Raw genomic sequence first — 23014 nt, 5'->3', positions numbered from 1 at the left:
TAACTGCCCTCCCTTGCCGACCTGGTCACCCCCAACTGCTCTCCCCTGCAGGTCTGGTTGCCCCAAACTGCCCTCTCCTGCAGGCCTGGGTCCCCCCTGCCCCAACTTCCCTCCCCTGCAGGCCTGGTCACCTCTAACTGCCCTCACCTGTAGGCCAGATTGCCCCCAACTGCCCTCCCCTGCTGGCCTGATTGCCCACAACTGCCCTTCCCTGTCAGCCATCTTATGTCCACATGGGGCGGCCATCTTGTGTGTTGGAGTGATGGTCAATTTGCATATTACCTCTTTATTATAAAGGATTATCCACATACATTTACAGAGACAAAGACATATATGATGAAAGGATAGGAGAAGAGATGCGTGCCAACTAGTGTATGGGACGATGGAGGTGAATGGAGAACTGGAGCAAGTGGCAATCTCAAAACCTGCAGAAAAGGATGCAGCACTGAAGTGAGTCAGTGTGTACCACAGACACCCTGAGAACTTCAGCATTTGAAGACTGCAATGAATATAATCCCTTACTCCACATCCTTCCCAGAACATGAGGCGATTATTACCTGAAGACCCTGAATGGTCTCAGAGAATAGAACTCCAGAAATTGCCATCTGAGGGTCTTCTGATGAAAAGGCTTCCTTGCTGCTGATCCCCCTACCAGCCCACCCATTTACACAGTGGTTCCAGACAGGATTTTCATAACATGTCCTAACTGATGTATCAACAGCCAAGGATCACTAGACATTTGAAGAAAGCCTCAAATATGAAAGACAAAGATCAGAGCAAACAGAAGAAAGATATCAGAAAGAAAAAAAAAAGGAATGCAAAACAACGAAGTAAAATTATAAAAATTATAACTAATAACCTTAGAAAGAAAACATATTTTATGTATTTATTTAGTTCTTAGTGTCTAGTATATGCCATACACATTTTTATGAGTATCTTAATCCTCATATAAATCCCCTTGAGATATTTAACATCTTAAAATATATCTGTAAAATAAAGGCTTAAAACCTCAAAAATAACCTACCGCCATCCAGCAGAACCCCCATCCCATCCTCTGACACCCTTTACTCAGGGAAATCATTATACTAAATGCAGTGTTCCTCACTCCCTTGTTTGACTTTTTAAAAAGCTGTAAATGTGGGTGTGTTCTTTTAAAAACCATCATACTATATTTAATTATTTTGGAATTTCTTTTCACTTAATATTTTATTTCCATATTGCTGCATGGCAATTGATTTCATTAATTTACTACTTTATTTTAAAAACCCTCTTCATGAAAAGAAAGAACTGTTGCAAAAATAAAATATTAAAAAATATTTTTAGAATAATTAGAAAAACTAATGGAATTTTCTTAAAAATAAAAACAAAACAAAAATGTAAGGTTTTCTGTCAAGATGGTGGCATAGGTAAATGTGGTACTCTCATCTTCCCACAACCACATCAAAATTACAACTAAACTACAGAACAGCCCTCATTCAGAACACCTGAAATCTAGCTGAACAGATGTCCTACAACTAAGGATATAAAAAGAAGCCACAATGAGACTGGTAGGAGGGTGGAAACTCAGAATGAGTCCCACACCCATGTGTGGTGGTTAAAAATTGGGAGGGATATCTTGTGTGGAGGTCCCCCTTAAGAGCAAGGGGTCCCAGCCCTATACCAAGTGCCCCAGCTCAGGCTTCCACCACCAGGAAGAGAAGTCCCTATAATTTCTGGCTGTAAAAACCAACAGAGAATGTGGCTGAGTGTGACAGAGGGCTACTAGAGTTCCAGGCATTCCTCTTAGAGGCACACACATGGAGTTACATAGGATCACTTTCTCTGAACTCCAGCACTGGGGCAGCAGCTTGAAAGGCACCAAAGACATACAGGAAGGAACTGAAGTATATGGCATCAGGGAAAGAGGTAGATGGGGTAGCTTTCTTCCAGACAGAGGTGCTAGCAGAGGCCATTGTGCCTTTTCTGAGCCCTCCTCCCTACAGAGCCTGCAGGCACCATATCTGAATCTCCATCAACCTGCCTAACACTGTTAGCCATGCCCTGGTGATTACCTTTGACATCACTTCACCCAGCTTTCAGGCCTACCCAAGCTATTTCCAGTGCCTTTTTCATACTAAAGTCTGCCTTATCTCATGCTTTAGGTTTTCCTAAATCTCTCAAACAAGCAGTGTGCCCCATACCTATCACTAAGTGGCCCAAGTGGCAGCTTGCCTTTGTTTGCAACTTGTCTTCTCCCGGGCACTTCTTAGCGGAATACAAGTAGCAAACATCTGCAGATCATTTTATAACACATGACAGACGGCTTACAGTAGAACACAGGTGGTGGTTGACCTTGGCCTGAACCTCCCAGGAGACCCCAGAGACAGCATATCTGGTGGATAGCTTCAGATCACACGGAAGAACCACCCAACCACCTCCAAAACAACACACTAAGGAGCAGACTCAATGGGCACTAGAGCCCTATGAAAGTAAGTGCTGCTCCATGTGGCGGGCCCCTGCATAGCTGATCCTCCATGGTGGTTGGTGGTCATAACAAATCCTTGCAGCTGATTGCCCTGATGGTAAATTCTTCCCATTGATGTGCCAACAGCAATCAAGGCTCAAATACCACAGGAGGGGGGATAAGCTCACATGAGGGGATGCAGCGGGAGTGACCAGCGTGGGTGATCACAAAGTCTGTGCCACTGGACTCTACAAGAAGCCTACTATATAAGACCACTCAACCAAGTCCAGGAGATGTATAAGCTCTACCTAATACATAGAAACAAACACGGGGAGGCTGCCAAAATGAGGAGACAAAGAAACATGCCTCAAATGTAAGAAAAAGCAAAAAAACAAACCCCTAAAAAAGAACTGAATAAAATGAGACAAGCAATCCACTAGATGCAGAGTTTAAAACATTGCTTAAAAGGATGCTCAATAAACTTAGGATAAGAGTAGATGAACTTATTGAGAACATAAGAAACATTAATATAGAGCAAGAAAACATAAAAAAATAACCAGTCAGAAATGAAGATTAAGTTAACTGGAATAAAGAATGCATTACAAGGAATCAACAGTAGAATAGATGAAGCAGAGGATCAATTCAGAGATTTGGAAGACAAGAAAGCAGAAAACACCCAATCAGAATAGCAAAAAGAATTTTTAAAAAATGAGAATAGTATTAGAAATCTCTGGGATAATTTCAAGCACACCATTTGCATTATGTGGGTGCCAGATGGATAAGAGAGAGACCAAAGAAATGAAAACCTATATGAACAGATAATGATGGAAAACTTCCCTAACCTGGTGAAGGGAATAGACACACAAGTCCAAGAAGCGCATAGAGTCCCAAACAAGATAAACCCAAAGAGGCCCACACCAAGACACATCATAATTAAAATGCCAAAGGTTAAGAAAAAGAGAATTTTAAAAGCAGCAAGAGAAAAGCAGTTAATTATCTACAAGGGAACTCCCATAAGACTATAAGCTGGTTTCTCAACACAGAAACTTTGCAGACCAGAAGGGAGTGGCAAGAAATATTCAAAGTAATGAAAAGCAAGGACCTACAACCAAGATTACTCTACCCAGAAAAGCTATCATATAGAATCAAAGAAAATATTTTAAAAAATTCCAGACAAGAAAAAGCTAAAAAAGTTCATCACCACCAAACCAGCATCACATAAAATGTGAAAGGGTTTATTTTGTTTTGTTTTATTTTGTTTTTAGTTTCTCTTCCTGTGAGTTCATTATTGGTGTATAAAAAAAAAAAACACACATAAATTTCTGGGTGTTAATTTTGTATCCTGCTACATTGCTGAATTCATTTATTAGTTCTAGTAGTTTTTTGATGGAATCTTTAGGGTTTTCTATGTACAATATCATGTCATCTGCAAATAATGACAATTTTACTTCTTGTTTTCCAATTTGGGTGCCTTTTATTTCTTCTTCTTGTCTAATTGCTATAGCTAGCACTTCCAATACTGTGTCGAACAGGAGTGGTGAAAGTGGGCATCCCTGTCTTGTTCCTGTCCTTAGGGGAAATGGTTTTAGATTTTGCCCATTGAGTATGATGTTGGCTTTAGGTTTGCCATATGAGGCTTTTATTATGTTGAGGTATGATCCCTCTGTTCCCACTTTGCTGAGAGTTTTTATCAAGAAAGGGTGTTGAATTTTGTCAAATGCCACAATTTACAATAGCTAAGATTTTGAAATAGCCTAAGTGCCCATTAGCAGATGAGTGGATTAGAAAAGTGGTATATCTACATAATGGAATACTACACTGCTATAAAAAAGAAGGAATTCTTACCATTTGCAACAGCATGGGTAGAACTGGAGGGCATTATGATACATGAAATAAGCCAGTCAGAGAAAGATAAATATCACATGATCTCACTCATTTGTGGACTATAATGAACAACATAAACTGATGAACAAAAATAGAAACAGAGTCATAGAAACGTCGAACAGACTGTCCAACCTATAAGGGAAGGCGGGGGGTGAGAGGGAAGAGATCAACCAAAGGACTTGTATGCATGCATATGAACATAACCAATGAACACAAACGGGGGGTAAGGGGGAGGAGGGAGGGCATGTGCTTGCCGGGGAGGGGGGGTGGCCGGGGAGTGGTCAATGGGGGAAAAGGAGACTTATGTAATACTATAAACAATAAAGATTTTAAATTAAAAAATCTAGACTAATAAAAGAGAAAAATGGTAATTGGCGTACGGCGATACCTTTTTCATTGGCTAATCAGGGCTATATGCAAATTAACTGCCAACTAAGATTGGCAGTTAACTGCCAACAAGATGGCGGCTAATTTGCATATGTAGGCACAATTCAGGGAGGCGAAAGGGAAAGCAGGAAGAAGCCCCCTGCCACTGACAGTGATAGGAAACCCAGGGGGGAGCTAAGAGCTGGGGGGCAGGGCAAAGGCGGCCCTGGGGCCGCCTTTGCCCTGCCCCTCAGCCATGACGCCTTTGCCGCCCTGGCCAGTGATAGCAGGAAGTAGGGGTGGAGCCAGCGATGGGAGCTGGGCACGGTCGAAGCTGGCAGTCCCAGGAGCTAGGGGTCCCTTGCCTGGGCCCAAAGCGAAGCCCACGATGGCGGCGCCCCCCGCTGCCACTGCAGGTCCCCGCTGCCTGGGCTGGACGCCTAGGCCAGAGGCGTTTGGCCTGGGCAGGGGCGGAGCCTGCAACCGCTGGGAGCTGGGGGTCCCCTGCCCAGGCCTGACACCTCTGCCAGAGGCCTCAGGCCTGGTCAAGGGGCCGATCTGGTGATTGGTGACCGGAGGGTGATGAGGGTCAACTCCTCTGGCTGAGGCATCAGGCCTGGGTGGGGGGGGGCAGAGCCAGGGATTGAGGGGATATGATGGTCCCCTTGCCCAGGCCTGAAGCCTGGGTCAGAGGCGTCAGGCTTGGGGGGGGGGTGGAGCAAGCGATCAGAGGGAGATGGGAGTCCCCTGCCCAGGCATGATTCCTGGGCCAGAGGCCTCAGGCCTGGGCGGGGGCCAGAGCCAGTGATCGGGGGGAGATGGGGGTCCCCTGTCCAAGCCTGACACCTCTGGCGGAGGCGTCAGGTCTGGGCAAGGGGCCGATCAGGCGATCGGAGGGTGATGGGGGTCAACGCCTGAGGGCTCCCAGTATGTGAGAGGGGGCAGGCTGGGCTGAGGGACACTCTCCCCCCCACACACACACACCCAGTGCACGAATTTCGTGCACTGGGCCCCTAGTAATAAAAATAAAAGAAGAGGATAAAAAATATGTTAAAGGGTCTTCTTGAAGAAGGAGAAGAAGGAAAAGAAGAAAAAGGAAGAAGAAGAAGAAGAAGAAGAAGAAGAAGAAGAAGAAGAAGAGAAGAAGAAGAAGAAGAAGAAGAAGAAGAAGAAGAAGAAGAAGAAGAAGAAGAAGAAGAAATATATATATAGATATAGATATAGATAAATAATAGGATGGCAATATATATATGTCTGCCAATAATTGAATGTAAGAAACAATAAATTAACAAGTAGAACAAAAACAGAGTAATAAGATGGCAATATATACATGTCTGTCAAAAATTGAATGTAAGAAACAAAATAAATTAACAAGTAGAACAGAAACAGAGTCATAAATACAGAGAATATTTGGATGGTTACCTATGGTTGGGGGATGGTGAAAAAGGTGAAGAGAATAAGATGTACAAATTCATAGTTACAAAATAGTCATGGGGATGTAAAGTATAGCATAGGAAGTATAGTGAGTAATATTGTAATAACTATGTATGGTGTCAGATGGGTACTGGATTTATCTGAGTGATTGCTTAGTAAGGTTATATAATGTCTAATCACTATGTTGTACACCTGAAACTAATATAATATTGTATGCCAACTGTAATTTAAAAATTATAAAATATAAAATAACAAAAAGAACTTGCAAATTAGGAAATCATTACTCAAAAGATTGGCAATAAGCTCTTGAGTCAGTTAAATATAAAGTTGGTGTAATAACTGTTATAAATGTAATTATAAAACTATGTAGGGGACCAAATAATTGGAGGAGATATTCTAAAGCAAAAAGTAATATAAGAGACTATATAAACATTTTAAATGAATAAAACATTTTAATGAATAAAATATATAATAATAAAAACATAATATGCAAATTGACCAAATAGTCATCCACACGTCCTTCTGGACAACCTTCTGGACGAAGTCGGGTCTGCAGCTACAGGATTGAGGCAACTGCCGTGGCTGCGAAGGCCTACTCTTGCAAGAATTTTGTGCATCGGGCCTCTAGTTATTTATAAAACAGAAAAATCATAAATAAATAAATAAATAAATAAATAAATTTGACAACAGAGAAATATAATACAATGTGAGTATCAATCAATGATGTCTAACATTGATTGAATTAATCATATCCCAGAAAGACAAAACAGAGAAGAAATGATAAATAATTTATCAAAGAAATCCAAACCCAAAGGTGTGTTTCCACTTTAAAAGAGCCATTGAGTGAGGAGTACAGAGAATGAAAAAAAATTACCCATATCAAGTATAAAAGAAAACTACAAAGACAGAGAGAAAGAGAGAGAAAACCATGCACAAATTAACCAGGAATCATAATGACATTAGACTTTTCAACAATAATTCTGGAAACTGGAAGGCAATGGAGAGGCCTCCTAAATTCTGAAGGGAAATGAGGCTAGAATTCTATTTCATGTCAAAATACCATTCAAAGAATTGTAAAGAATCTAGAAGCATCTAAAATGTTTTCATTAGGGAGGTGTATTTCTGCAAATGAGAGAGTAGACAAAAATGATGATGTAAGACTCAAGTCAGAGAGAATCCAAACCAAGACAAGATTGAGAAGTTCCATTTCCATTTCAGCCTTAGCACTGCATACTTACATAATAACCAAATCACATTAGAAGAAAAAAAAAATCTGAAAATTTTGAGCATTTGAAATTATAATGTGTGAACTTAAATATTCAAAACAAATAAGTTGTTAAATTTGATGGGGCATTTATCTGGGATACATTACAACACATAGAGAATCAACCATAAAAAGGAAGGCAATTATAAACTCCAAAAAATGGATAACAAAGGGAACATAAAGCACTAAGCAATTTGACTTGTCCATCAAATCAACATTATTTACAAAATAATAATGAGTAATAGTTTAACTGAATAATTATAAGGGAGTTGGAAGATGAAAAGAGTAAAGAATTCACAAGGAGAAAAGCAGGAATAATTAGATAATAACTAACACATAAATCAAGAAAGTACAAGCCTATCATATAGAAAAATGAATCTAACAAATGAGAAAAATGATTTTAATACTGGTGGGATCAGAAAAGAATTGAAATAGGAAGTCTGGGAATTAAAAAAATATGACAGGGAGCTTCAATTTTTTAATCCTTTAGGGTAAGCATTTTATTTTTTTAAAAAAGTTAAAATGTTATTTAGAAGTGCAGAAGGGAAATGTATTATAGAAATGTAAAGATTATGACTATAATTTGGATGTGACCTTAAGGCAAGAAAAAATGGTAAAATTAATAGTTAATGGATAAGATAATAATAAATACATTTAAAAAACATAAATTGGGATGCTATAACTCCAGATAGAGGTAGAAATAAAATATGCTTATAATAGTAACTTCACAGATAATATTATTCATAGATGGATTACCTTATCAAAAAGCCATCAGCAGGAAACTTCAGGACCTAAGGAATTTAATAAAGTGTGGAAAAGCCTAATCTGTGATTCTACCCTGATTTATATAGGCATGAAATAAGAGAAAATTATTATTTAAACTAGTATTAAAGGGCTCTTAACTCTTCTTCGAATCACAAAAAAAGGTAGCTTTGGTTTCAAAAGGAAAATGAAGTAGTAGTAAGTTTGTCCCTGTGGTGCTGAGTCTGAATTAAAGAAGAGGGTTCTAGATTAGTTGCATACTTAGTGGTTTCAACTTTTTATTCACACTTAATGATTGAAAGAAACATTCTCTCGAACCAGTAGCTCAGCATCACCCTGGATCCAGCCCTAATCATTCCTGTCTCTAACACCCAAGTAAACCACTTCCATTTTATTCCAGGTCTTTGTAAATGCCAAAGCATAACGATGAGATAGAGGGATATTTATGTGCTGAGGCTTTGGATTGAATCCTGACTCTACCACTTACCAGCTGTGCAAATTGGACACATTACCTCACCTCACCTGGAGGTAAGAATGATAACATTAGCAACCTGAAGATTTTGTGACGATTACATGGGAAACATGTATAAAGCATAGAGCACAATGCCAGGCATATAATAAGCACTTAAAAAGGATAGTCATTATTATTATTACCTTTGAGAATAAGTTATTTCAATAATCTTGTAACTTTTAATCATAAATGGGTAAAATTGCATCATTACTTATTGTGGCAACCACTTAGTATATAATTAGAATTTATTGAAATAATTTGAGTAATTTGTATTTACTTAGAATTTATTCAGTTCCCCTAATTGTTTTAGTCACTGTTGAACTGTGCTCCTTGTATTTTGTTTACGAAGTCTTCGCAAACATTGTTTTCAAACATCTTTCCATGCATAGATATGATGTGAGAAGTTTTTTTGTCTCTTTCTAGATAGTTTTTCCTGTATGATTATTTAGGTTCACCATTCATCTTAGACCATTGGTCCTTGTTATTTACCTCAATTCTTTATTTTCTCTCTAAGATAATGGAGATAATGTGCCACATTATCTCTGTAGGAATTTAAAATAAGAATAATGTTGCAGGGCCAGGCTTCCTCCCAAAAGTCATCCCAAGATATGTTGGGCCTGACCAGCCCATTTCCTCTCTCAAAAGCATCATGATTTGGGCACACCCAGAGTGAACCCTTATTTTGAGATACACTATAATTAACAACCATGGCAATTTATTACTTTATAGTGAGAAATATAAATTACAGGGTTTAAGGGATTTGATGTCCATATGAACAATGCATTCTCCTTCTGAAGAGCTACCTAAAGAGCCAAGTCATTGTTAGAAGGTTATTCTTAGGCTTAAAATAAAAATAGACAGAAGTAGTTAGACATATTTGTTGTTTAAAATCCAGCTAAAATTGCTTGATGCAGCCTTCTCCACAGGATGAATCATCTTGTCAGGAGAATTAAGACACTAAAGGTTGACTAAAGCTCTCTCTTTCTTGAACTAAGCAGGTTGAGTGGATACTATCAATATTTACCTCTGTTACTTTTGTTTTTCTTTGTAGGAAAAATGATCAACCCCCCAACGTTTCTAAGTGGTTTGAGCATTAACCCTATCACTACTAGTAAATGTATGAAGACTCTTTAGTAAAACTAAGGCAAGGCACCATATCACAAGGAGAAAAAATAATAATATAGTAATTTTTATGTAGACTTGATACATGTCCTTAAAAGAAAATTAATCTATGATAAATATGCTTAATTTCAAGTCTTTGGGGAAAAACAAACCTTGATAGCTCCCAACTTCTTTGCACACCCAGTTAGTGGAATCAGAATTATTTCTTCTTCCAACTTTCTCCTTAAAGCTTGAGCTCATCACTCCCTAAAGCAGGTCACTAGGGCAAACTATATAGTTTTTCAATTAGTAAGACACTAGAAGGAATTTCAAGAGCTTGGGGAATGGGCTTTGTTCCTTACTGAAAAGGATTAGTAAATAGAGACTCCAGAGACAGAGAATGGGTAAGCGATTTCAGAAGCTAGAAAATATAAGAGATTCACAAGAAAGCTACCATCCCCAAAATCTTCCTGTAGACTTGGGGGAACATCCATCCCACCATTTCTCTGTAAACCCCCACATCTAAACAAGGAGGTGCTTTATGTACCATGTGGTAAGAATAAGCTAGATATCTAGATGGGATAATACCCAATATGTTGTATATGGCTATATAGTTTTGAAACTAACATCTGAATTATTGAGTAAAGACTGCATATGATTTCATGAGAAATCCTGAGTAGGGTTAGATTTGTATTATAGTGCAGGATCTCCACTTCCAGCAAGCCATAAACAGGCAAGAACTCATGCCCCCACTGGACTTCTTTCTATAAGATTAACTCTCTCATTCTGTTGAGAAAAGCCTACTTGGGAGTGGCGGAAAGAAAAGAGGAACTATCAAGGTTAAGGTGCTTTTATGATTTACCCCACCTTTTCTTTATGATAAGTGACTAAATTATGTAGAACAGAATGGAATAAAATCTATTCTTTTTTATAATTATTCTATCTTATATTAAACTAGAGGACTGGTGCATTAAATTAGTGCATGGATAGGGTCTGCAGGCCTGGCTGGCAATCAGGGCCAATCGGGACCTTCTGGCTTCTGGCCAGGGCCTCCCTTCCCCCGCTACCAGCTGCAAGCCAGAGCCTGCCTTTGTTCACACTTTCTCCCTGGTGGTCAGTGCACATAATAGCAAGCGATTGAACTCCTGGTCTCCCAGTTGAACTCCCAAGGGGAAAATTTGCATATTAGCCTTTTATATATATATAGATGTTAATTTCAAAATTGTATTCCATGATAACAATATTATTCCTCTTATTTTTCAAGTTCTTGAAAGATGTCTTTCTGTTTTCCTCCTTCAACAATATATTTGATGTGAGGTCAGAAGTAGTTTAGGTTTATAGTTACTAAAATAGCTTTTTCATCATGGCTGCCCCAAAATACATGGAAGTGTTAGATTTATTGTAACCAAGCCCACTTGTTGGAGAAGGTGTAAAAATTAAGGCAGTATGTAGATTCTAATCCCATTTTTAAAGATTTGGTTTGAAAACCCTCTATCCATTGAACAAATGTGTCTTGAAATAACATATAGATTAGGATTAACCCAAACATTACTATGCAATTTTATCATTCAACTTGGTGACTGGAAGCAAAGCGATACAGATAGATGTCATCAAGTAATCAAGAGATCAGAATCAAAGACATCAGACAGCATTTCTTCATATCTATACTTTTCTGACACCTATGGTTTGAATTTGATTGTTTTTTATACCACTGAATATTTGTTGCACTGTTGAAACAACTCCTTCCTATCTCACCTTTCTTTCTCATTAAACACACCATAATACCTATCATTTAATTGCAATCTCTTTAAAGTTTTGACTCACCTTGTATGACGCAGAAATAGTAACCAATGTATATGCCACGAAGTCCCAGCCTTGTTTCACTTCCTGGGTAAAAGACCATGAAGGTAATGTGTAAAGCAGTCCATGGAGACAGCTCTTTTGCAATTTCCCTGTTTCAGAACATGTCTTAAGCAACATGTGGCTTAGTGGTTGAATAGTGATAAGGAGTTAGGTGTGCTCTATAATGACTCTCTACCTCCTTCCTGTACTGTCGACCTTTAACTTCTGAATTTGCTGGATCGCTGTGGGTCACTTATTAAATATCTCAGCAGACCCAGAATTTCATAAAATAGATAATTGATAAAATAGTTTCTATCTTGTCACCTGAGATTTTTTTATTATCAAGGAGTTAAAAGCAGATTGTAATAGGATCTCAAATGTCAGGTCTTTTAATCTCCAGCAAACATCCCTCTTGAGTAGAAGATTAGAAAACTGTTTCTCTCATCTGTAGTTCTGAAGGAAAAGAGTCCTGTTTTATTTATATTTTCAATATTCTTTATAATGTTAATGATCATAAAATTCCTAGAGATCATACCTTGGGATTTTATATAAACTGCTTGAGTGTAATACTTTTTAAAACTACATATACTCCAGTTATAGTCTCTGTTCTTTAGTTATTATTACAGAAATATAATCAATAGCAAACACCACACTAAACAAAACTATTTGAAACCTCATGCTTCTTTTAGATCTACAAAGATCTCTTGATATACAACATTACTTAAATGATGTCATATAATAAGTATATTTTTATTGGTATTTTCTTATCCTCACCAAAACCCTCTCAAGTAATAAGTAAGTTAGCATTACCATATTATTGATTGAACTTACATTTGAATTAAATTCTAATTCACAGATGAAGAAATGGGGACACAGAGGTGCAGATATTTCAGTTAAGACATATGTTTCTTCATGACTTTCAATTTCTGGAAATGAAACAAAAAATTTATTTAGGCCACAAATTCGACCTAAACCCAAACAGAAAGTTTGAAAGAAGGCATACTTCTAGGTGATTACCCAAACGCAAAGTCCTGAGAATTTTCAGTGTTATCCTTTGTGTCATTAACTTACAAATATCAGCCTGATAATTCTTGAAAATATAAATCTCCTCTTGATATCTAGCAGAAGCATATTAACCACAATCTTGACAAGTGTATTTCTTCAGTTCTATTATATAATAAAAACAATATTTTAGCAAGTCAAGAGGATTGATATTATTGTCATACAGCATGCAGTAAATACTCAATTCAATATTTGTTAAACCATTAGCAAAATTTCAACACTGGAACTGGGCCATAGTGAGAAGGGGCTTAGAGATGTGAGGGAAGACTGAGAAATAGTCAGTTGATTTGTTATCTAGAGAAACTGATGTTTTAGAATATAGCACCACTGCTTTTCAACCAGGGGTTTTATAGGCAGAAATCTAGGTTGATTTCCAAAACAATAGAACTGGAGTTTCAGATATTCCACATCTCCCTTTAGTAAATCCCTAATTAAAGAAAGCTTGAACTTCTTGCTTTTACTTCCTGGGTATCTTGGTTTTGACATTATAATAAAAACTTGAAACCCTTTAGTTTGACAAGGAAAGTCTTTCTAAGCCATATTAGCTCTATTCCACACCTATGGACCTATTAAATAGGGACTCTGGAGGCTTCATTTGAAGGTATGATTGATCCACTGGATCATCACCAGAACAGCGATAATCAGTGTATGGCATTGTAGTTTGTAGCAGAAAAGTGTCTGTTTAATTGAGGGGTCTGTTTCATTGATTTCCATATTAATCAGGACTTTACAACATAGTAATATGTTAAAACAGTAACAATATGCATAATCACTTACTTTTAGAGTCAGATTCCCATTTATATTTATATGAATTTCACCCATGCTCTATTTTAAAAGTATGCATACATGCTTTACATAGAATTACTATTGTATAAAGTCTAGTTAATTTAATCTTCCAACAGTTGACTTAGACATGTAAAATTGACTACATTGAGTATTTTCTTAAATTTTTTGTACTAAAAAACCTACATCTCAAATTTTATTTATTGGCTCAGATGTTTTCTTCCCTTTACCCATAGATTGTGTTATAGATTTTTATTTTATATAACTTAAAAAAATAAGTGTTATTTTGAAATCCTTATGGTTCTGATAATAACTGCAGGTATGTCAAAGTGTAACATTTAGGAATTTACCTCATAGAATATAGAGGAAACAGAACATTAAAGAGTTACTAAAGAACCACTGTAAAAAATGCCAAAAACTTTACCCATGTAAATGTGACGTCATATCCTGACCAAAGGAGGAAGTGGCAGGTCACAGGGCTCAAACTGACTGCTGTCATAGACAGCACACTGCTGTCTTCAGTTGTTTCTGTAACGACAGAAAGTGCACTCACTTGGAGTAGTCTGAATTCAAAATGCTGAAGAGAAAACCGTCCAACGTTTCAGAGAAGGAGAAACATCAAAAGCCAAAGGTAAGGCAATTTTATACATAGTCAAACAAAACTAAACCACTTAATAAATTACACACAGAGAGAATTCTTATCTGCCAGTCATATAAATTCAACCATAGGGCTGAATGTCTCATGGCAAATATGGAAACAAAATTGCATTACAAAGTTAGATATTAAATAATACCTGACAGTTATATATGGTCTTTGTAATTTAACTTATAGGTAATATTTTATTGTTTATATCTGTAACTGAACTTTGAGCACAGATTATCAACTTCCTGGAAATCAATTTGGTGATCTCTGTTTGAAAGATTGATATTATAAAATCTTCTTGCACATTTTTAATGACAGTAGACTTGTCAATGTCTATTTAACAATTTACTGAATGCATTTTACCTCTTAAGTGCTCAGGTCTTCACAATAAATTTAATTATGAGAAGATTTTAAAATAGATATTTTGGTTAAATATTTGATATTTTTATTTTTAATATTAAAATATGACAGCTTGTTGTACATATTATTTTTCTATTCTGGTTTTTGAACTAAGTAGAGAATTGGGATGTGTTTTGGGAAGCATCTAAACCCCATAAATTAATAGATTTGACAAGTTGATTCTATTTGGCATGTTTTTCTAGTCTTTATCTTGACAATAATTGCCAATTAAAAGAAAAAGTAGGGCTGCCTGGTCAGTGTGGCTCAGTGGTTGAGAGTCAACTATGAAACAGAAGGTCTTGGTTAGATTCCCATTCAGGGCACATGCTGGGTTGCAGGCTTGATTCCCCAGGAGGGGATGTGCAGGAGGCAACAGATCAATGATTCTCTCTTATCATTGATGTTTCTATCTCTCTCTCTCCCACCCCCTTCCTCTCTGAAACCAATAAAATATATATTTTTTTAAAAAGTAGGGCATGAGGTAGCAAAGTTTAGGTTCTATTGTAGAAATCTATATTAGTTATTGATTTATGAAATCCTGGTATAGAGACTTTTTCTAACATTTGTATGTTCTTGAATTTGTTATATAAATAACATTTTAATTCTGTTTGTGAATAAATAATAGCTGAGTTCCAATATTTTTTAAAGGACTGATTTATTACCTATTATTGGTCTTTATATACTTGACACCCATTCTCAGAGAAAAGATTTGGGAATTGTGAACTTTTGACTTGATGTGGCATTGAATAATCATCAACATTTGAAAACTCCTTGCAAATTACACACAACCACCCTGAAATAAACTAAAATTAAATGATCTCTAATCTTTGGAATAAATGATTTTTAATATTAATTCTTACTGACACAAAGATCTGATAAAGGATAGACAAGTATCTTTACTGAAAAATATGGCTAATAACATATCAGAATTTCTGTCTTTTTCCCTAATGTAATAAACATTCAAAGTAACATTTTCCAAAAAGCACAAAACAGTTTCTAAAAACATCATTTACCTTTATATTTAAGATTAATTTTATATAAAATTTACTTGATTAAATGCAATAACATTGAGTTTATAATAGTAGCTTAGGAAGATTACAATAGTAGATTTAAGAAGAACAATAGTTTTCCTCCAAGTATTTAAAATCTGAAGTTAGGATATTTCATAAAAACAGTATTATGAAGTAGTTAATATGTCATTAAACTATTTCCAAAATGGTATCTCAGTCAATTATCAATTGCCTTAATTGCAGAAACTATTGTAATACAAATAGAGTGCTGTTCATCTTATTGACTTTGTTATTAATAAAAGTAAAAATATATTGATAAAATGCATATCTGGTAACAAAATATATTACAGAATATAGTCACATTGGAAACATTAACTCTTGTTGTAAATGAATTTCCATTTTCTTGAGATAAATAATTTTATTCCATATAAATTTTAAAATTAATTTTCTAATTATAGTTGACATATAAAATTATATTAGTTTCATATATACAACATAGTGATTAGATATTTGTATATCTTACAAAATGATCACCCCAATAAGTCCAGTGCCCATCTGACACCATACATAGTTATTACAATATTATTTATTATATTCCCTATGTGTGACTATTTTCATTACTGGCAATTTGTACTTCTTAATCCCTTTCACCCTTTGCACCCATCTCTTCACCACCCTTCCATCCAGTTACCATCAATTTGTTCTCTGTGTCTATGAGTTTGTCTCTCTTTTGTTTGTTTATTTATTTTGTTTTTTAGATTCTACATGTAAATAACATAATATGATACTTATCTTATCTGACTTATTTCATCTATCATAAAACCCCTAGCTCCATTCATGTTGTCAAAAATGACAAAATTTCATTCTTTTTTTAGCTGAGTAATATTCCATTGCATATATACACCACATCTTCTTTCCCCACTCTATATAAATTGGAAGAGTTTTGTGAGTGTATATGTACAAGTATGTTTTTCATAAATTTCTTTTTTTTTTATATTCGGATATTTTGGTTTATCCTTAGTCCAGGTCTCACATAATCATGAACAATCAGAAATCGGACTTCGTCCAGTCCTCATCAGAGAACTAGAGAAAACAGGATACATTTAAATAATTTACAAGTCATGATTTGGAATTTTCTTTTAAAGGACATTATTGGTACATTGGCAAAAACTATTTGAATAAGATCTATAGATAATAGTATCAATGTTGATTTTCTGATTTTTCCCCTAACATTTTGTTTATTTTTTCTCATACATTTCACATTAACTAAATTACTTCCTTTTAATATGGAGTTAATATTTTCCAAATATTATAATTATGCCTTCTAAGCATTTATTTTTCTGGGTAATTTTTTGAGCATTTTATGGAAAAAGACCAGAATCCCTAGAGATGGCACAAATAATGCTATGACAATCCCTATAAATACATAAGTGGTAAAATGAGGAGTGCAAATTCCTTCATCTACTAGAAGGGAACACAGGGCATGTATTTAGGAAGATAAAATAGAACCATCAAGGAAACTGTCTGAAGTATAGGAAATCACTATGTACACTGACTAATTACATACTCAGAAACATACACACATTGTGCTGCACTATTTCAGAATTTTTGAGAGAGATTTCCTTGTGTTTTATTGTAAACTAGAGGCCCAGCGTGCGAAATCATGCGAAGCACCCCGCCTCCCACCACGTTGCACAAGGTACCTCGCCTCCCACTGCACTCGAGAGCCCTTGCTTGAGGGCCATGGGGGGGTGGGGGGCGGGGAGAGGGGGAGGTGATGGCGTACCAAGAGGTGCTCCATGCACCTCCTGGTGACAGGTCGCTTGGTCATTTTGGCATTACAGCGTTACGGCCAGTGGCTTTTTATAATTTAGATACTGAAGTAAGTAAGGGGCAACATTAAAAATTAGGGAAATATTATTTAATCATTTGGTTCATGTTAATTACTATAGGTTTTATTTCAGGTGACATAGTACCCAATTCAAATGGTGGATGCATATTATACCTCAAATAAAACTTATGAAACTGATCATTGAATAGGAAATAAATGGAAGAAGACTTTTTTGTTAGTATTTTAAAATGTCTTATACTTGTAAGAAGAATTCAAACCATTCATGGATATAAAATGTAGCAATAAATTGTGTAAGTGTCCTATTTCTAAAACAATTTATTATTTTCTTATGTTCTCAAGACTTATTGATAATATGTCCATCAATCAAAAATAATAGGTCAAAACACATATTAAAATACAGTGTACCATATATAATTTCATCATTAATGTGTCCTCTTTTCCACCCTTTATTTTTCTGTTTCTCCATTTTGAATATGAGTTCTTTCTTTCAAATAGCTCATAAATAGGAACAATAGTGTTCGTATTTACTTTAAGAAATTCATAATGCAGGTTAAGAGGGAGAGACAAGAGATATTTTATAAGGGAAACTAAAACGGCCTTGGTAAATTATTAGAAAAGAAACCCACTATGTATACTGGAATGTTAATAAATTCCAACAGGTTCAATTTGTGACTCAGAACCCTCTATGGTAATGAGGTACATTTCAAATTAAGAAAGGAATTTGATAAATACTTGTGCAGTATTCTACCTTTAGTCAATCAAAAATAGCCTTGGTTAACATACAGGCAAGGAAGTATACTGTACTTTCCTTCTTTGATTTTGTTTCTACTTTATCATCATGAGTGTCCACTACAGATATATTTTTTCAAAAATTTAAGCATACCCAGGATTCATATTGAATAAGATATATCATTTCACTCTATAAATGCTTACATTATAGAACAGAATTTTTCTTGACTATTTTTTCAACTAAAATGTTTTATTTTTAGTTTTCTATATTTATTGTAAGTTTTTTACATACCTGTTGTTGTGTTCAGAGCTTTTCATATACTAATTGATTTAATATTTGTAACAACTCTGTGAGGGAATTTCTTGGCCTCACAGAGGAGAGGGCATAGAGAAGGTGAATTAACTTGAGCAAAGACACATAGGTAAAAAATAAAACTGTGTGATATGAAATGCATATATCAATTTTCAGTACTCCTGTTCTTAAATATTAGGCTGCCATTACAAGTATAGAAACAGTAGATATTATTTCTAATTGTCTTAATTACCAGCTACATTTTAATGAAACTAGGCAGAACATATTTGTAAGAGCCTCTGTAGGTTGGATAGGAATTTAGAGATTCTCCATTCTTATCTCTGATTAAATGCATGAAATCCACCTACAAAATTCAACAGTTACTGAAAAACAACAATAACAGCTTTTTTAATATTCACATTGTTCAAGAAAAGTCAACCTAAGATTGAAGTAAATATAGCCATGTATCTCCTTCCTGCACCTAGCATAACACCTTCCATGTAGTAGGCTCTTAATAAATATTGGTAAACTGAATCAAGTTTCTTGAGTCTACTGTACATAGTCTGGTTCCAGTTTGGATGTTTACTAGTGTTTTGTACTTTCATTATTCTTGGATCAACTCTGATGGTATGTACATAAGAAACTTTGTATGTAAATGTGTAAATATAACTAATTCATAGTTAAATTTTATTTTAAAAAGAGCACCAACACTGCAAATGTTGTGCAAAACTCCTAGAAAGGCCTGTCATGTCACAGTAGAATTTTGTTCCAGGTCAGGGAATATGGTAGAAAATTCAAATATGGAAAATAAATAGATCCCATAAATAAAACTCTTCAACTGAATCAGTGGGGCTTTATTTGGCTGGGATTAAAGATCTGTGTTAGTAAATTTTAACGGAGGTTTTTCTTTGAGTAAAAGAGATTCAAATACCATTGTTATTTTAAAGGAAAACACTGAAATGATGGCAGTTCTGGAAATAGATTTTTTAACCATTTTTAAAAACCTGAAGTACTTAGTAAATGAGATACCATTAGTGTCACAGATGCTAATTTTTACCAGCAATGACTGAAGTGGCATTCCTTCCACTTGCATTTGATCCTAGCAATGCTAGGAGGCGAGGAGTTGATTATGAACAGTTTCACTGCACCGCCTGCTGTGCAAATTTATTCTCCTGAACAAGGATGACACATAGTCGTGGCATTAAAGACTTTTTTTCATGGCTTTTCCTATCAAGACTGTGCAGATATATTTTAACTCTTATCTAACCAACTATGAAAAAAGAGAAGCGTATATGCTCTGCTGCGTACTTTAGGCAAGGCATTTGCACAAGGGCTTATGGCATTATCCTTTCCCTCTAATTTACAGGAAATAAAACAGTCCTGTAGCTCAAGACATGACAGCTAGTAAAAAAGAAATTGGTTTGGGATTATATGAGACAGTTTTTCTTCTAATCCTGTGGGCTTCTACCCTACTGCTTCTTTTGGCTTCTTCATCTGGGGTATAATTTTCAGACTTCAATTGATATGAATTCAGTTGAATGTTTTGGTTTTTTAAACAAAGTGATATCAAATAAGATATGTGATATACAATATACCTAATATTTTAAGTTTATTTTTCCCATTTAAAAAATGGTGAATGTATATAAATGGTTTTGTTTGTTTGTTTGCGGACCTCCCTCTGCAGCCAAATATCTCTCAAGATGATCTCTTCATTTATGTATTTAGTCAGTGTTTACGTCATATTTGTTTTCCAAGAAATATTTAAAGTAAATTATGATTCAAACCTAAAATAAAATAAGACAAGTCAGGAGAAAACAAAGCATAGACCACAATAAACGGTGTCAAAGGGCCATCAAGGTTGAGTTAACATTGGGTAAAAGTACTTGCTCCTCAGTGTGGTCCTATAGACCAGCAGCGTTGCCATTCCAAGAGTTGGTTAGAGATGCACATTCTAAATCAGGACATATCTTGTAACAAGATACCCAAGAGTTCTGTGAGCACTTTAAAGTTTGAAAACTATGTTCATATTGATGGTTCTCAACCTAGTCTCCATATGTGAATCACTGAAAAGCTTTAAAAAATACTGATAACTGTGTTCCATATTCAGATATTCTGATTTACTCATATAGAATATGCCTGAGCATCTAGAATTTTTAAAGTTTTACAATCTGGAGCCATTTTTTTTTCAACTAGTCTTTTCAAATGACTTAGAAGTTACTTCATTAATTCATGTATCCATTCATTAATTCTTCAACGTAACAAATACCTACCGAGTCCAGACCATAGGCTGGAAATACAGTGGTGAATAAAACAAGGATCCCTGCCCTGATAGGATTTACATTTCCTGGGGATGACAGATGACAAGATAAATATGTTAAATATATAGCATGCGATGCAATGAGAAATTCTAAGAAGGGAAGGAGGGATGTGAAATATAGAGAACCAGGGAAGACTTTGTGAGAATGGGATGTTTGGAAAAGGACCCGAAGGAAATGGAGGAGCTGGCCATGAGACTGGCTGAGGAAATCTATTCCAGGCAGAGGGAGGAGTTAGGACAAAGCCTTGGTGTGGGAGTGTCCCCGGTGTGTTTGGAAACAATGAAGCAGAGCACACAGGGGAAAGAGCTGTCAGTCACTAAGAGCCAGATCACAGAAGGCCTTGTAGTCATTGCAAGGATTTTGCCTAGTATTGAAAGACTTTGAGAAGAAAAGGTTCTCACATTTTAGTAGACTTATTCTGTCTTTTGTGTTTCGAATATATTGAAGGGAATGAGGAAGGAAGCAGGGAGATGAGATCCATTAGAAGGTATTACGGAAACTCAGAAAGAGATGGTGTTGGCTCAGACAAGGGAAGTGGCAGGGTGGATACTGAGAGACGCTGAGATGTATTTGTACATACTGTATACATTTGAAAACATATAAGAAACTTGCCGCATGTGCTTGAAAGATGGTAAACAGAAAGGTTGCCGTTGCCCTGCACTGGTCTTGCTTCCAGCTGGTGCCACATTCCAAGGAGAGAGAACCTCATTCCTCTGCTCATAGCCAGCAGAAGTTCACTGCCAAAATGATGTGCCACTTCGGAAAGGTTTCTGCTTTTTCCTTCAAAACACAGGTTTTTCTTGGACTTAATTTTCATTTCTAGGGCACCTCAAATAAGAACAGACAAACTAATAATTTCCTCATTTTACCATGTTTAATTATTTGAAACTTAAATAATTTTAGCCTTGAAAACTCTCCCAAAAAAGCACAAATTCATTTTAGCATTCCTGTTATTATACACAATATAAATCTATAACGAAGTTGTTTTGCAAGCAATTAGCAAAAGGTTTGAGGCCAAACCTTTGGTTATACTTGAAGAAACACAGTGCCCAGACACTATATGAAAATTCAGGAGACAAATGGTTGAGAGATTTGATGGAAGTACAGAATCCCCTTTGGAAATTTGGATATTATATCCTGGAATAAAAATACAAAATCACTACTCTGACTACCAATGCACTGGGTTTGTTAAAAATCAATTTAATTTTTTCTTGCTTTGCTTTAGAGATAAATGGCTTCATTATCCCTGCTGGTTATTTTTTTCTAATGGAATTAAGTCCATATTCTACATATCTAAGTTTCAAAATTTAGCATTACCAAACTGATCCAGTTCTCTTTCTTTCTAGTGTTAAGGATTTAGGTGAATTTCTAGAAATAAGACATTTCATATTTAGCTTCTTGGTAGAGAAAAAAAATGTCTTCCATTAGGAATTGATTAATAAGAATAGAAGAGGGTTTTAAACTGGCCCTGGTGGTAGACGAAGTGGTTCTTTCATAGGTAGAGCCATTTGTCAACACAACTGGCCATGTCCTCTTTCTTCCCTCGTATGAAGAGCTTTGGAACTTTTTGCCTAGTCTGTATTCGTTTTCTAGAGCTTCCATACTTGGTGGCTTAAAGAACAGAGCTTTATTTTCTCTCAGGTCTGGAAATTCAAAGTGCTGGCAGGGTTTGTTTCCTCTGAGGGCCATGAGGGATGGATCTGTTCCAGGCTTTCTTCAGGACTTGCAGATGGACACCACTTGCTGCCTTTGTTCTTGGTTGACCCTCTGGGCATGAGCATTCCTCCTGATGCCTTTCTTTGTGTATCCAAATCTCACCTCCGAGTGGCTGTGACCACTGTCAGGCCTTCCTGTCTCTGTTTCCCTTAGCCTAGAATGCTTTTCCCCACTTTTTCCAAGTCACGAACTCATAACTTTTAATACCTCAAGAAAGCCTCCACTAGTTAGCTAAGGCAGTGCGTGAGAGGGCAGAGCAGTAGGGAACTAAAGTATTATAGAATGGGTTTGAGGTCTTATTCTGAGATGTCTTAACATGTTTTTAAACATTTCATTAAACCTTTTTGAGGCTTGTTGTGCTGTCTAAAGGAAGGAATGTGTTAAAACATGTCACATAGGACTGGTGTGAGAATTAAGTTAGTTACCCCATGTAAATTTCCAAGCATATAGTACATGTTTGATGAATAATCTCTCCCTCCTTTCTATTTTTAATAGACTGTGTTCCACACCTGTATTGTTGCTCTTACCACAGTTCATTTCAGTATGTCCTTCCAACTAGAGTAACCATCAATAATAGTGGCTGCATCTTATTTGTATTTGTAT

The 23014-nt window shown here is 36.1% G+C and overlaps 1 protein-coding gene across 1 annotated transcript in view; it reads left to right on the top strand.

Annotated features, from left to right (window-relative positions):
* Positions 1 to 13935: 13935 nt before the first annotated feature.
* The window catches only part of SAMSN1 (SAM domain, SH3 domain and nuclear localization signals 1), a 47443-nt gene continuing 38364 nt past the window's right edge, over positions 13936 to 23014 (top strand). Inside the window, exon 1 of the mRNA XM_081087419.1 lies at positions 13936 to 14083. Coding sequence (XP_080943545.1) covers positions 14027 to 14083 — 57 coding nt within the window. The 5' untranslated portion in view covers positions 13936 to 14026. The remainder of the gene's footprint in view (positions 14084 to 23014) is intronic.

The sequence above is a fragment of the Myotis nattereri genome (assembly GCF_964212035.1).
Source record: "Myotis nattereri genome assembly, chromosome: 3".
Classification (NCBI taxonomy): domain Eukaryota; kingdom Metazoa; phylum Chordata; class Mammalia; order Chiroptera; family Vespertilionidae; genus Myotis; species Myotis nattereri.
The sequence above is the reverse complement of the archived record's forward strand: the minus strand, read 5'-3'. Positions and strand labels throughout refer to the sequence as shown.